Source organism: Mixophyes fleayi, chromosome 3 (assembly GCF_038048845.1).
Source record: "Mixophyes fleayi isolate aMixFle1 chromosome 3, aMixFle1.hap1, whole genome shotgun sequence".
NCBI classification, from domain to species: domain Eukaryota; kingdom Metazoa; phylum Chordata; class Amphibia; order Anura; family Limnodynastidae; genus Mixophyes; species Mixophyes fleayi.
The window spans coordinates 2,022,711-2,036,517 of NC_134404.1; the positions used below are offsets into that span (position 1 = coordinate 2,022,711).

General features: G+C 48.9%; 1 protein-coding gene across 5 annotated transcripts; it reads left to right on the forward strand.

The window, feature by feature from the left end:
* Positions 1–49: 49 nt before the first annotated feature.
* On the forward strand, positions 50–5,227 carry CAD (carbamoyl-phosphate synthetase 2, aspartate transcarbamylase, and dihydroorotase). Of its 5 annotated transcripts, none has more exons than XM_075201016.1 (11): positions 51–415; positions 1,082–1,120; positions 1,524–1,571; positions 1,913–2,079; positions 2,674–2,748; positions 2,869–3,081; positions 3,155–3,280; positions 3,463–3,618; positions 3,740–3,841; positions 3,926–4,020; positions 4,220–5,227. In XM_075201016.1, the coding sequence occupies exons 1-11, from the start codon at positions 373–375 to the stop codon at positions 4,320–4,322; spliced, it is 1,167 nt and encodes a 388-aa protein (XP_075057117.1). In that variant the 5' UTR covers positions 51–372; the 3' UTR covers positions 4,323–5,227. The 5 variants fall into 5 exon arrangements, with proteins under 5 accessions (XP_075057121.1, XP_075057117.1, XP_075057118.1 ...); XM_075201017.1 differs by having other exon boundaries at positions 1,527–1,571; XM_075201020.1 differs by lacking the exon at positions 1,524–1,571 and having other exon boundaries at positions 50–415.
* Positions 5,228–13,807: the final 8,580 nt, after the last annotated feature.

Here is a 13,807-nt window from a genome sequence, read left to right on the forward strand (position 1 = left end):
CAGGGTGGAGCTAAGACCACCTTTTAACCCCCCCCTTTCATGCACACATGGACAACAACTTAATTTAAAATATAATACAAAGCATTACTATATTGTCATGTGTCACTTTTCATATGTAATCCACCAATCTTGATGGGCTTTTGTCTGAAGGGTCAGGAGAGAAGTGTAAGGGGGGTTATGGGCCGACGTGCCAGGTAGTGGGTTACAGTCTCCATGTAAATACAAAGATCTGCACCTTCCTGTGTGTGGCGGTTCCCTCCACCATGGGATACTGTATATCCTGGAGGGCAGATTTGTGTTCAGTAATGAGGATCATTGGAGGGGTGCGGTGTACAACCTCCTAACACTTTGTCCTGGTGTCCAGCGTCCAGGATGATCTCTGTGTCTCGGCATCGAGGATTCACCGCAAGGACTGGTAACGTTCTGTGAATGACCAGGGCACTAATCAGGGGGAGGGTGGGACTGAGATTATTAATCAGCAGGTTAATGCTGGGCCTCCCTATATGAGGTATATTCAGTAGTAATGACAGGTCTTACATTGTATGTGGGGTCTCGTTACACTATGGTTCCGAAGAAGAATGAACTTGGAGTTTGGGGGGGGGGGGGTTCCTCTTTTCTCAGATCAATTTACACAATTATACCAGTGATTGGCAAAGATCCTTTAAATAAATCGTAAATTGAACAATGGTCAGATTCAACGGCAAGTAGATGGTTGTAGATTTCCGTGGAGGCGGAGCTATGAGTGACCAATCAGAAGAGTATTCCATTCATACTCTGGGAACCGCTTTTTGTGGAGTCGGCTGTAACGTACGTGCTTAGTCTGAGGGACAGTGTGACGTCTGCTATAATGCCCTGTGTTAGTCCTGTGCCTGGCATCGGTGATAGTATGAATGGGCGTCACCGGCACAGCCTGATGTCTGTTGGCTGAGAAATGTGGGTCTTTGCCGTTGAATGTCGCCAGAACGTGGGAATCTTGTGCAGGGTGTTGTTTGTGCTCCATATTTGCCAAGCTCTGTCCTTTTGGGGGGGGGGGGGAGCTAGGAGTTGGAGATTAAGTGTTTCTCTGTTTGTGTTTACACAGTCGGCCCCCCAGAACGTCCAGCACCCTCCTTGGACACAGGTACAGTCCTGTCATAGCCCCCGCTAGCAGCACTCTGGACCTGCTTGCTGTTCTCTGCATTCTCCCTCTTCTGCTGTATCCTTTGTCACTCACTGGGGGGGGCTGTTAGCCCCCCGTCGTCATCCCTTATGTGCTGACTCCAGGACACGGACTATAATGTGTGATGGAGGGGCCACGTCTGCTTCAGACATTGATATACCGGGAAGCAGTCCCTGTTTTAGCCCTCAGTATTGTAGCTTATAGCATCTGACTTATGACTGTGAGGGTCTCGGGGTGTAATGGGCTTTACCATCCGCTGTAGATTGTAGCACAGAGCTTGGCAGATGTACCAATGTCCTGTCTCTCATGTGTCTTCATACGTGTCCTGTGACTAACCTGTCTGCACGCTTTGTTTCCGTGTCAGCAGCCGAGGAACAGAAAGATAGAATGATGAAGAAGCCGACAGACGCAGGTTATTTCATCTTCTATTACTTCGCTCTGTGAGATGCTCTGTCCGCTCTCGGCCGCTTCCTGTGGGCTCTTTTTCTGTAATATGTGATTATAGGACATGTGTCGGCAGCCGCCATGTTGGTCTCTGGAGGGATGACGTAGGCTGGCTCGCTTTCAGTCACTGCCAGTAAGATGTGACTGGTAGACTTAGACAGGCCGGTATAGGGGGCTAATGTCCTGTCCTGTTATGGGGGCTAATCGCCTATTTTTCGGACCTTTACCCTCAGCTGAACACTATAAAAGCTCCTGATTGTGGATACACGTGCTGTGGTTCTTACATGTTGTCATGTTTTGTGTCCTTAGATCTGTCTTCCTTCCAGGACGGTTATACGTATCCACCTCCAATTCCCCGAATCATGTCCCCCCAGAGCATGTCCCTGCAGAGTCTCCCCCACGTACAGACCTCCCCCCTGCTGCACCCACTGATCGGGCAGCACATTATGTCCGTCAAGCAGTTCAGCAAGGACCAGGTACGATCTTCCTACATGACCCTGATATGTAGCTTATTCCTTCTCTGCTGATTTGTCTTCACGTCCCAGTGTCATAAAATGCAGCTACCTGTTCTATCGTGTGGTGCCCGTTCTATTGATTGCGTCATGTTTTGTGGATGCTGAGTATTGTTTTATTATTACCATTTATATAGCGTCACTAATTCTGCAGCGCTGTACAGAGAACTCACTCACATCAGTCCCTGCCACATTGGGGCTTACAGTCTAAATTCCCTAACACACGCACAGACACACTAACACACGCACAGACACACACACACACACACACACACAGACTAGGGTCAGTTTGATATCAGCCAATTAACCTACCAGTATGTTTCTGGAGTGTGGGAGGAAACCGGAGCACCAGGAAGAAACACACGCAAACACGGGGAGAACATACAAACTCCACACAGATAAGGCCATGGTTGGGAATCAAACTCATGACCCCAGCGCTGTGAGGCAGAAGTACTAACCACTAAGCCACCGTGCCGCCCACATTGTTTTGATGACTAACTGTAGATGGGGATCTTGATGTTGCTCTCACAGTGTGATGGATGCTTTGCTGTCTTCCAGATGTCCCATCTGTTCAATGTGGCCCACACTCTGCGAATGTTGGTGCAGAAAGAGAGGAGCCTGGATATGCTGAAGGTTCGTTCTCATCCTGGTTTTTCTTCATACTCTTGTCTTTCATTTTGATCTTATTGATCTGTCCATTCTCTGCCTTCTGTTACATTCATCTATGTCCATGTGACATATTCTCATTCCCAGGGTAAAGTCATGGCGTCTATGTTTTTCGAGGCAAGCACACGGACTAGCAGTTCCTTTGCAGCGGCTATGCATCGCCTTGGGGGGTCCGTGATCAGCTTTTCAGAGACCACCTCCTCCTCTCAGAAGGGAGAATCACTTACGGACTCTGTGCAGACAATGAGCTGTTACTCTGATGTTTTGGTGGTGAGACACCCAGAGCCAGGAGCTGTGGAGGTATAAGCATTTCTACTCTCCAATCCTCCAGCTATCTCCCAGCATCACTGCTCATAAACTGTTTTATCCCCAGCTCGCTGCCAAGCACTGCCGCAAACCTGTGATCAATGCTGGAGACGGGGTGGGAGAGCATCCTACGCAGGCGTTGCTGGATATATTCACTATCCGGGAGGAGCTGGGAACAGTCAATGGCATGACCGTAAGTTGTACCTCGATTGCTTAATCTAGGGTTCCTGCTCCTTTTAGGCAATGTTTATCTGTAACCTTCTATGCTCAAACATTAAATCTCTGAAGGTTAAGACTTACGCACGCTAATAGCTTGTTATCGTGGTTGATTTGTCATAGACTATTTGGATTCATGAATAACTATCTCTTGTCTAGATAACGATGGTCGGGGATCTAAAGCACGGTCGTACGGTCCATTCTCTTGCCTGCCTCCTAACCCAGTACCGTATCAACCTGAGATATGTAACACCAAGCAGTCTGCGTATGCCCTCCAAGATCATTCACTTTGTGGCTTCCAAGGGAATAAAGCAGGTGAGTGTCCTTAGCTCCAGGAGGACCTGTGTGGGGTGGCCTTGTCTTCTGGGATGGGTGGCCAGGTTGTGTCGGGGTTGGTGTGAGTTTGGATAGACCTATGTTGTTTCCCTGTACTCAGGAGGAATTTGAGAGCATTGAGGAGGCTCTCCCGGACACGGACGTGCTTTATATGACCCGGATACAGAAGGAGAGGTTTGACAGCAAGGAGGAGTACGACAGAGTGAGTAATCTAGTAACTTGGGGAAGGGGTTAGTGGTAGTATAGTGCCTTGTTACTGACACCCATTTCTTTACCTGTTTTTAAGTGTTTTGGGCAGTTTATCCTCACCCCCCACATCATGACTCGGGCCAAGAAGAAGATGGTGGTTATGCACCCAATGCCAAGAGTCAATGAGATCAGGTGAGGAGCAGATGGTGGAGTTGGTGCCCAGTAGATACCTGTGACCTTGGTAGTACAATCTATGCAGGGTCAGCCTCGGGGCTACATTTCATGACATTGCAGTAATCCGTTATAATTTTACACCTCTTGGTTCTCTCGAGCCAGTGAGAAGATCTCATTGAGGTTTGGTCTAACTCATCTTTTCTGCGTCTTCTCGCAGCCTTGAAGTAGACTCTGACCCCCGAGCAGCTTACTTCCGCCAGGCGGAGAATGGGATGTATGTACGCATGGCTCTGCTGGCCACTGTCCTGGGCAAGTACTGATTTTGGGATCTTACACTGGACCACAGACGGAGGAATCAATGCTGCAAATCTGGATCTTCCGTGAGAACCTTCAGTCACTCCAGGAGAAGCAATGAGCTCGGTCACTTTCTAAACTCTTATGTTTGCAGATTGTATGTCCAACCCGTTCTCCTGTGTTCCTCAATCCTTACCTGCACACCTACACCCAGACACATTCCCACGTATGAGCGTGTTTGTATGTTCAATGTCCGTACTGATCACTGGCTGGTTCCAGGAAGTCTCATTCAGTGGTGGTACTTAAAGCCATGGTCTGTCCTGGAAGTAAGTGTGATGAGCATGTGAGTATGTAAGTAATGTACTACAACGGTTCCCCCCTCCCTGGATATTCATACAAACAGCTGTAAAGACCAATTTTGGTATAAAATAATGAGATTACACCTGTCATCATTATCAGGAACATAGAGCTTGGCACACCGGCATGTAAGCAGGATTTGCCTTCTAGAACTTAAGACTATTTATGACCCTCAAGCTCTGGAATTGTAGGTTTTTATCAACATAATGAGGAATAGATCCTGTAACTGCAAACATTTGCTTACCAAATATCTGAACATGAGCTGGTTGCCCATTATCGAACAGTGGTCTACTTTATTCTTCTGGTCGCGGTGAGGACCAGGACCCGTGACAGCTTGCGTAGATAAGAGGGTAGCTGGTATGGACGTTACGGAGTTGGCTGTAATGTCAGTGACAATGGGAATATGTCCTATACTACTATGTGATCTCTGCTGCTCAGATTAGTTGCTCATAGTGAGGAACGAGAGGGGTAATGGTGGATGGGGTAATAAAGAACTGCTGCGTTTTTATAATGTGAAGATAGAAGGAATGCTTATTTTTCTCTTTTCTAAATAAAATTAGTTGCGCACAATTAATTCTGAGTCTGATGGTGTTATTTTGAGAGTTTTGGACCCTTAGAAGAGAAACCCAGTTGAGGGGTCTGTATGATCTGCATGGCTCGGACTTCCTTCATGCTTCCATGTCTGTTGGGTTGGTGGTCTCTGATCCGTATTCTAGGGGGGAAAAGACCTACGCTGTCCATTGTGTAGAAACGTGGGCACTCTCATGAACCAGCATGGTCAGGAAGGTACAATCCTGTAGAAGAAGCAGGACCACAAATACTCAAACTGTCGGTTTAATGATCCCCTTGGTCGGAGAGCCTGTTGGATTAAACAGGCGTCACTTTCCCGTCGCAGGAGAGTTGTCTAGGTTGTCGTCAGCAGTGCGCTGCAGGTGTGTCCACACGGGAACGGCTGTGTGGGGTCAGCAATACTTCGTATGGTCTGGTCAAGCTTTGCTGCAGCGCTGATTTTCTCTGCTTCACCTTTCTCCTGGTTTAATAGTAACTTTGCCGGTCTGGATCCGCCATGTTCTGTGTGTGGGAAGGTTGGACACATTTGATTAGAGTGCTGCAATCCTTGAGATCCATTCATAAGTCAATTCCAAATCAAGAGCGGATAGAGGTACAGAATATGATGGTGACTTCCTATATATTATAAGAGGGGGTACGTCACACCTAGGTGTAAATCACTATATTTAAGGATAGCCAGAAACTTATATGGGACATATTTTTCCTCTTGATCATCCCAGAACCATAATACGTGCAATCAATACGTGAAGACATGAAATATAAGGGAGATATTGGGTTACTTCGGTTTCCCTTGAAGCCTCGTTTTTGTTGATCTATTGTATGTGTCAACTAATCATGCAGTTGTATAGAGACTTTCCCAGGTACAAAGGATACAAGGAATTGTTTTGACGTATTCCTCTTACTAGACGTATTGTAGGACTTCTCTGAAGACAGGGAAATAAACTCTTATCTTGGGGAGCTCAGTTACCAAGTCTGAACATAACACTGCTGGGACAGGACACGGCAGAATGCTAGGAGAGCGCAAATGGAGATGTCCGTATCGTTAGATTAATGGCCCTACCCTCGGATCCTTCACAGATCCTCTCAAGAAGGAGTCAACATTTCTAGTTTCATATGTTATTAACGTGTGATTAGGCTGCATCATGACAAAAGGCTTGTAGAAGACCCCCCAGAACCTAGGCTGAATAGCGGCTTTAACCGAGGATACTGGTACTGGAGGACTGACTGCTGCCGTGGTGTAAAGCATGATCAGAAACTACCTCGCCCTAGCAGCCAAGGACCTACTGACCTCCGACTGTGGCTGGTGGTGAGGGATTCTGCAATGGAAGCAGGTTGGTGGAGGGGTGAAGGAACACATCCATTCCACAGATCAGGGGGCGCTGACAGTAGAACTGATGAGCAGAAGAACGGAGATGATCTAGAGAACAGTATGGTGGAGAGAGCGGTACCAGAGCCAGCTGGGAGTCTCCTGCTGAGAATAGATGACCCATTCTATATACTGTGAGTCTGGACCAGAAGATGGCCTTCATATCTCCTATACCTCTTACGTCCAGACTACCTAGGGACATATGGAAGGACAAAGTATCTGCTATAATTCTGATGTGGATAGTTTGGTATCTGGATTTACCAGATCTTTCAAGAGGGGATCATTGGACCCTTTGCTTCAAATAAGGTCTCATCGCTGGATGTCTCTTCTGTTAAGGAAACCTACTTCTAAAGTGTGTTGTAATTCTGAGAGAAATTTTGTTTTGAAATTATCCTGTGCGTGGAGCATTTCCATTACCTCCAAAATATTAGCTGTAGTCCTAACACCCTCAGGGTTAAGCTGTAAGACATTAATTCTTCCACATAGAAATTTGCCTTTTATTATGATATTCAAGAAATCTACACGAAACATCAGACTGTTCATTAAACAACCTTCCCCTCAACAATGGAACTATCTTCAACTGGTTGTTTTACTCCTATTGAACGAAGTGTCTGATTTTCCATCTTCAGCCCCTAACGAGTCATGATAAATGTATAAGAATAGTGACATCATTGTTACCCAAAGTTTCATCTACCAGTAGAATTGATCAAGATCATTCTACCTTATTTTTCCCAACGCTGGACCTACGACCAAAAGAAGCGTTATTGTCTTATGTATCTACAGAAAAGTGTTGGCATGTCCCAAACACGCGTTTCAAAGCTTCTAAATCTTCTCCTAGAAGACAGTTGACAAACACCATCTCTGAAGCCCACAAAGAAGTGTCTCTTCCACATCCACTCAGTTGTTTTTATAGCAGAATAAACCAAGATTACGGTTTATGGCACCATGGTGGTGCCCAATACACTGAACCTTGCCAACCGTCCGTAAAAGAGAGGTACAATTATCACTCTGCAGTATGAAATGTCAGTACTATGTTGGGGGGTCCCCTCTTATAAATTCTGGATCACTAAATGAGGGGTAACCCTGACATGCCTGGCACTGTGCCAGCCCTGGGCACCCTCAGGGGATAATATGTATCTTTGCTGAGCCCCAGTAGGGATCACTGATCCACATTCATAAAAGAGTCTGATGTCTAACTTCATTATTGGCTGTCCACAGATATGGAAGAGCAAGATTAACCCATGTAGGTGCAGTAAAATCACATGGAACAGCACCCCCCAGTGGTCATAGGTGGGAGAAGTCTGTGGCTTGGTGGAAGCTGCAGAATAGGACATTAGGGTTCGCTGCTCCCTGCTGATATGGGGTCTAAATGTGAAATCTTCCATTTGGTCTATTTAAGGCCTATGTAAGCATGTATAAGGCAGCGTTTCTCTATATAGTATCCACAGGGTAACTTGTGATAACTGCAGACATTTGTCAATGCTCTTAACGGATCACTCACAATATTCAGGCTGTTCCCAATACATGTGTTGTTCCCATGGTGTGTTTTATCATATGAGCCATGTCCTTACAATGAGCCCACAAGAGATCATACACCGTACTGTTAATGTGCTGCTCACGTGTTACCAGTTGGATAGGTGCGAGTGTGTCAGGACATATGTATTTCGTGTAGTTGAGGCCTCTATACCAGATTCCAATGTTTTATTTCTGAGTGTTAATCTGCTATTTTCTGTCCATGTTATACCAGACCAAGGGGGATATAGTTATATTATATGGTGTCCTCAATATGTTCTCTAGTTATGAACAGTAGAAATCCTGTTACAATTATACTGACATGAGAGTAATTGTATCAGAGAACTCAGAGGGTGATCCCCAATTACTACATCTGTAAGTAGAATAAGCCCCTGGCAGCTTGAGGCGAGGTCTGGTCCTTACTGGGGCTGACACAGCTTCCATAGAACCCGAATGAGGGATAGAATCTAAACATCTCTTCTACATAGATCCATGTTCTATTCACCTACCCCAAGCCTGCAGGAGGTAAGTGTGACACAGATTGCACATACATGTCATATGTTTATTAATGCAGCATTCACAATTATACAAGTGGTGCAGAAACAATGTAATACACAGAATACGTGATGGCTGTCTGTGGAGCAGGTCAGTGGCCCCCGTGGCCCCCTCCACAATGGCGTTTGCTGAGCATGGGCTGAAATACAAAAGACAGGCCGATTAGCAGCAGTAAATACACATTGTCCCCCCAATATCTCTCCATCATCTGTCTCTCACCCCGATCTCTATCCCTCCCTCTGGAAAACGGGTAATATCAGGGGCCTAAAGCAGACATATAATATAGGGGACCCCTCATCAGATAACACAACCACCGACTGCTGGTTCCTCGGATAGATTACAGAGACAACAGAAGACAACGATTTGGAGCCCTCAGTACATTTATATAGTTATGGCCCGTCACCCTCTCTGGTCCCCAACGTGGCTCCACGATGGGGCGATACATACAGCAGGAACAACTTCCCACAATGTGTTCCAAAACAAAGCAAAACATTTTTATTACTGAAGTGTGCTCACAAAACCCTACTCTAAGGCGACCACAAAAGCCTTAATAAGCGACTGTCAATCATCTGTAAACCTTTCTGTAGAAGCAGTTTGTGCGTTCTGTGGCTCGTCATCACCATCAGCCGCTACTGACACCTGACCACCCGCTTCTTCAGCCGTATCTGTGACTACGCCCCAGTCTATACAATTACCTGATCATGTACTTACTGTACACTGCCTATGTCACAACATCCTGCCCTCCCCGTCACCCCTCCTCGTATGGACTGGACCTGACAGTCAGACCAGCTGCCGGGGCATGCACAGGGCGAATACACAAAAGATCTTCTACCCAGCTGGACGTACGTCTCCCTCTGAATCAGTCCCAGTATGTCCAGCGTATCACACAATGGGCCAATAGGGGTAACAGTGACTGCTAGGAGCAGAACCCCCTAAACATCTGCTAACCTCATACAGTACATTTACTGACCATGCCACGGGAAGTGGACCAGGAAATGGATGAGAAGACAATGACCTGGCCACAGGGGATCCGCTAGACGTCAGTGGTACATAGCCCCCCAGGAATAACACCCCCCCCCCCATGTATCACATGCCCACAAATAATAATCATCACATTTATATCTTACCATAACCAACATGCAGAGTATGAGGTATGACAGGATCAGTGATGTCATCACCAGGAGAGCCACGCCCCATCCAGGGACACCTGGGGGTAATAAGAAGATGCCCGATTACCCGTCCTGTCATTCTATGTCACATGTCTATGTCATTCTATGTCTCATAGCCCCCTTCTGCCTGTGTCACCCTGCAGGGGGAGGGGCAGACCCCATGTCTCATAGCTTCCGGCTGTCTGTGTCACCCTGCAGGGGGAGGGGCAGACCCCATGTCTCATAGCTTCCGGCTGTCTGTGTCACCCTGCAGGGGGAGGGGCAGACCCCATGTCTCATAGCTTCCGGCTGTCTGTGTCACCCTGCAGGGGGAGGGGCAGAACCCATGTCTCATAGTCCCCTTCTGTCTGTGTCACCCTGTAGGGGGAGGGGCAGACCCCATGTCTCATAGTCCCCTTCTGTCTGTGTCACCCTGCAGGGGGAAGGACAGACCCCATGTCTCATAGCTTCCGGCTGTCTGTGTCACCCTGCAGGGGGAGGGGCAGAACCCATGTCTCATAGTCCCCTTCTGTCTGTGTCACCCTGTAGGGGGAGGGGCAGAACCCATGTCTCATAGTCCCCTTCTGCCTGTGTCACCCTGCAGGGGGAGCGGCAGACCCCATGTCTCATAGCCCCCTTCTGTCTGTGTCACCCTGCAGGGGGAGGGGCAGACCCCATGTCTCAGCTTCCGGCTGTCTGTGTCACCCTGCAGGGGGAGCGGCAGACCCCATGTCTCATAGCCCCCTTCTGTCTGTGTCACCCTGCAGGGGGAGGGGCAGACCCCATGTCTCAGCTTCCGGCTGTCTGTGTCACCCTGCAGGGGGAGGGGCAGACCCCATGTCTCATAGTCCCCTTCTGTCTGTGTCACCCTGCAGGGGGAGGGACAGACCCCATGTCTCATAGTCCCCTTCTGTCTGTGTCACCCTGTAGGGGGAGGGGCAGACCCCATGTCTCATAGCTCCCTGTTGTCTGTGTCACCCTGCAGGGGGAGGGGCAGCTTCATTCTGTCAGTCACCCTGATGTGGTGCATTTGTTCTGTTCTTACCTGTGGTTGTATTTGTGTAGGCTTCTGTGGGCGTCATTGCAGGGAGACATTCACATTGTAAAATGAGAATAAACAAGAGAGAATTAGTGTAGAGAACACAGTGTCTGACAGAGGAGAGTAACAGCGATATGAGTGTCCCAGTTCCCACATAGAGAGACTTTTGTGCTGATTAGGACAGTTGGGAGGTAGGTCCCCTTCAGTGATGAGAGGAAAAGGGGGATATGGGGGGGTGATGGACATAGCATGGCCACAATATTATATGGTCACAGCCCTTGTATAGTGTTATCACGCCCCCTTCTCATGCACTGAATGTTCTTAAATCACAAACAGCCATACAGACCATGTGACCGGGGGTAACTACAGCCATACAGACCATGTGACCGGGGGTAACTACAGCCATACAGACCATGTGACCGGGGGTAACTACAGCCATACAGACCACGGGACCGGGGGGTAACTACAGCCATACAGACCACGTGACCGGGTGGTAACTACAGCCATACAGACCATGTGACCGGGGGTGTACCTACAGCCATACAGACCATGTGACCGGGGGTAACTACAGCCATACAGACCATGTGACCGGGGGTAACTACAGTCATACAGACCATGTGACCGGGGGTGTACCTACAGCCATACAGACCATGTGACCGGGGGTGTACCTACAGCCATACAGACCATGTGACCGGGGGTAACTACAGCCATACAGACCATGTGACCGGGGGTGTACCTACAGCCATACAGACCATGTGACCAGGAGGTAACTACAGCCATACAGACCATGTGACCGGGGGTGTACCTACAGCCATACAGACCATGTGACCGGGGGTGTACCTACAGCCATACAGACCATGTGACCGGGGGTAACTACAGCCATACAGACCATGTGACCGGGGGTAACTACAGTCATACAGACCATGTGACCGGGGGTGTACCTACAGCCATACAGACCATGTGACCGGGGGTGTACCTACAGCCATACAGACCATGTGACCGGGGGTAACTACAGCCATACAGACCATGTGACCGGGGGTGTACCTACAGCCATACAGACCATGTGACCAGGAGGTAACTACAGCCATACAGACCATGTGACCGGGGGTGTACCTACAGCCATACAGATCATGTGACCGGGGGTAACTACAGCCATACAGACCATGTGACCGGGTGGTAACTACAGCCATACAGACCATGTGACCAGGAGGTAACTACAGCCATACAGACCATGTGACCAGGTGGTAACTACAGCCATACAGACCATGTGACTGGGGGTGTAACTACAGCCATACAGACCATGTGACTGGGGGTGTAACTACAGCCATACAGACCATGTGACCGGGGGGTAACTACAGCCATACAGACCACGTGACCGGGGGTGTACCTACAGCCATACAGACCATGTGATCGGGAGGTAACTACAGCCATACAGATCATGTGACCGGGGGTAACTACAGCCATACAGACCATGTGACCGGGGGTGTAACTACAGCCATACAGACCATGTGACCGGGGGTGTACCTACAGCCATACAGACCACGTGACCGGGTGGTAACTACAGCCATACAGACCATGTGACCAGGTGGTAACTACAGCCATACAGACCATGTGACTGGGGGTGTAACTACAGCCATACAGACCATGTGACCGGGTGGTAACTACAGCCATACAGACCATGTGACCAGGAGGTAACTACAGCCATACAGACCACGTGACCAGGTGGTAACTACAGCCATACAGACCATGTGACTGGGGGTGTAACTACAGCCATACAGACCATGGGACCGGGGGTGTAACTACAGCCATACAGACCATGTGACCAGGTGGTAACTACAGCCATACAGACCATGTGACTGGGGGTGTACCTACAGCCATACAGACCATGTGACCGGGGGTGTACCTACAGCCATACAGACCATGTGACCGGGGGTGTACCTACAGCCATACAGACCACGTGACCGGGTGGTAACTACAGCCATACAGACCACGTGACCGGGGGTAACTACAGCCATACAGACCATGTGACCAGGAGTTAACTACAGCCATACAGACCACGTGACCAGGTGGTAACTACAGCCATACAGACCATGTGACCAGGAGGTAACTACAGCCATACAGACCATGTGACCGGGGGTAACTACAGCCATACAGACCATGTGACCGGGGGTGTACCTACAGCCATACAGACCATGTGACCGGGGGTAACTACAGCCATACAGACCATGTGACCGGGGGTGTACCTACAGCCATACAGACCATGTGACCGGGGGTGTACCTACATTCATACAGACCACATGACCGGGTGGTAACTACAGCCATACAGACCACGGGACCGGGGGGTAACTACAGCCATACAGACCACGTGACCGGGTGGTAACTACAGCCATACAGACCATGTGACCGGTTGGTAACTACAGCCATACAGACCACGTGACCGGGGGTAACTACAGCCATACAGACCATGTGACCAGGAGTTAACTACAGCCATACAGACCACGTGACCAGGTGGTAACTACAGCCATACAGACCATGTGACCAGGAGGTAACTACAGCCATACAGACCATGTGACCGGGGGTAACTACAGCCATACAGACCATGTGACCGGGGGTGTACCTACAGCCATACAGACCATGTGACCGGGGGTAACTACAGCCATACAGACCATGTGACCGGGGGTGTACCTACAGCCATACAGACCATGTGACCGGGGGTGTACCTACATTCATACAGACCACATGACCGGGTGGTAACTACAGCCATACAGACCATGTGACCGGGGGTGTACCTACAGCCATACAGACCATGTGACCGGGGGTAACTACAGCCATACAGACCATGTGACCGGGGGTGTACCTACAGCCATACAGACCATGTGACCAGGTGGTAACTACAGCCATACAGACCACGTGACCGGGGGTGTACCTACAGCCATACAGACCACGTGACCGGGGGTGTACCTA

Excerpts from the sequence above, each read along its gene's own strand:
- CAD (XM_075201016.1), top strand. The coding sequence starts at position 373 with ATGATCTCTGTGTCTCGGCATCGAGGATTCACCGCAAGGACTG. Across the intron at positions 1,572-1,912 it reads GAAGAAGCCGACAGACGCAG|ATCTGTCTTCCTTCCAGGAC; the intron begins GTTATTTCATCT and ends TTGTGTCCTTAG. Across the intron at positions 3,619-3,739 it reads CTTCCAAGGGAATAAAGCAG|GAGGAATTTGAGAGCATTGA; the intron begins GTGAGTGTCCTT and ends CCCTGTACTCAG.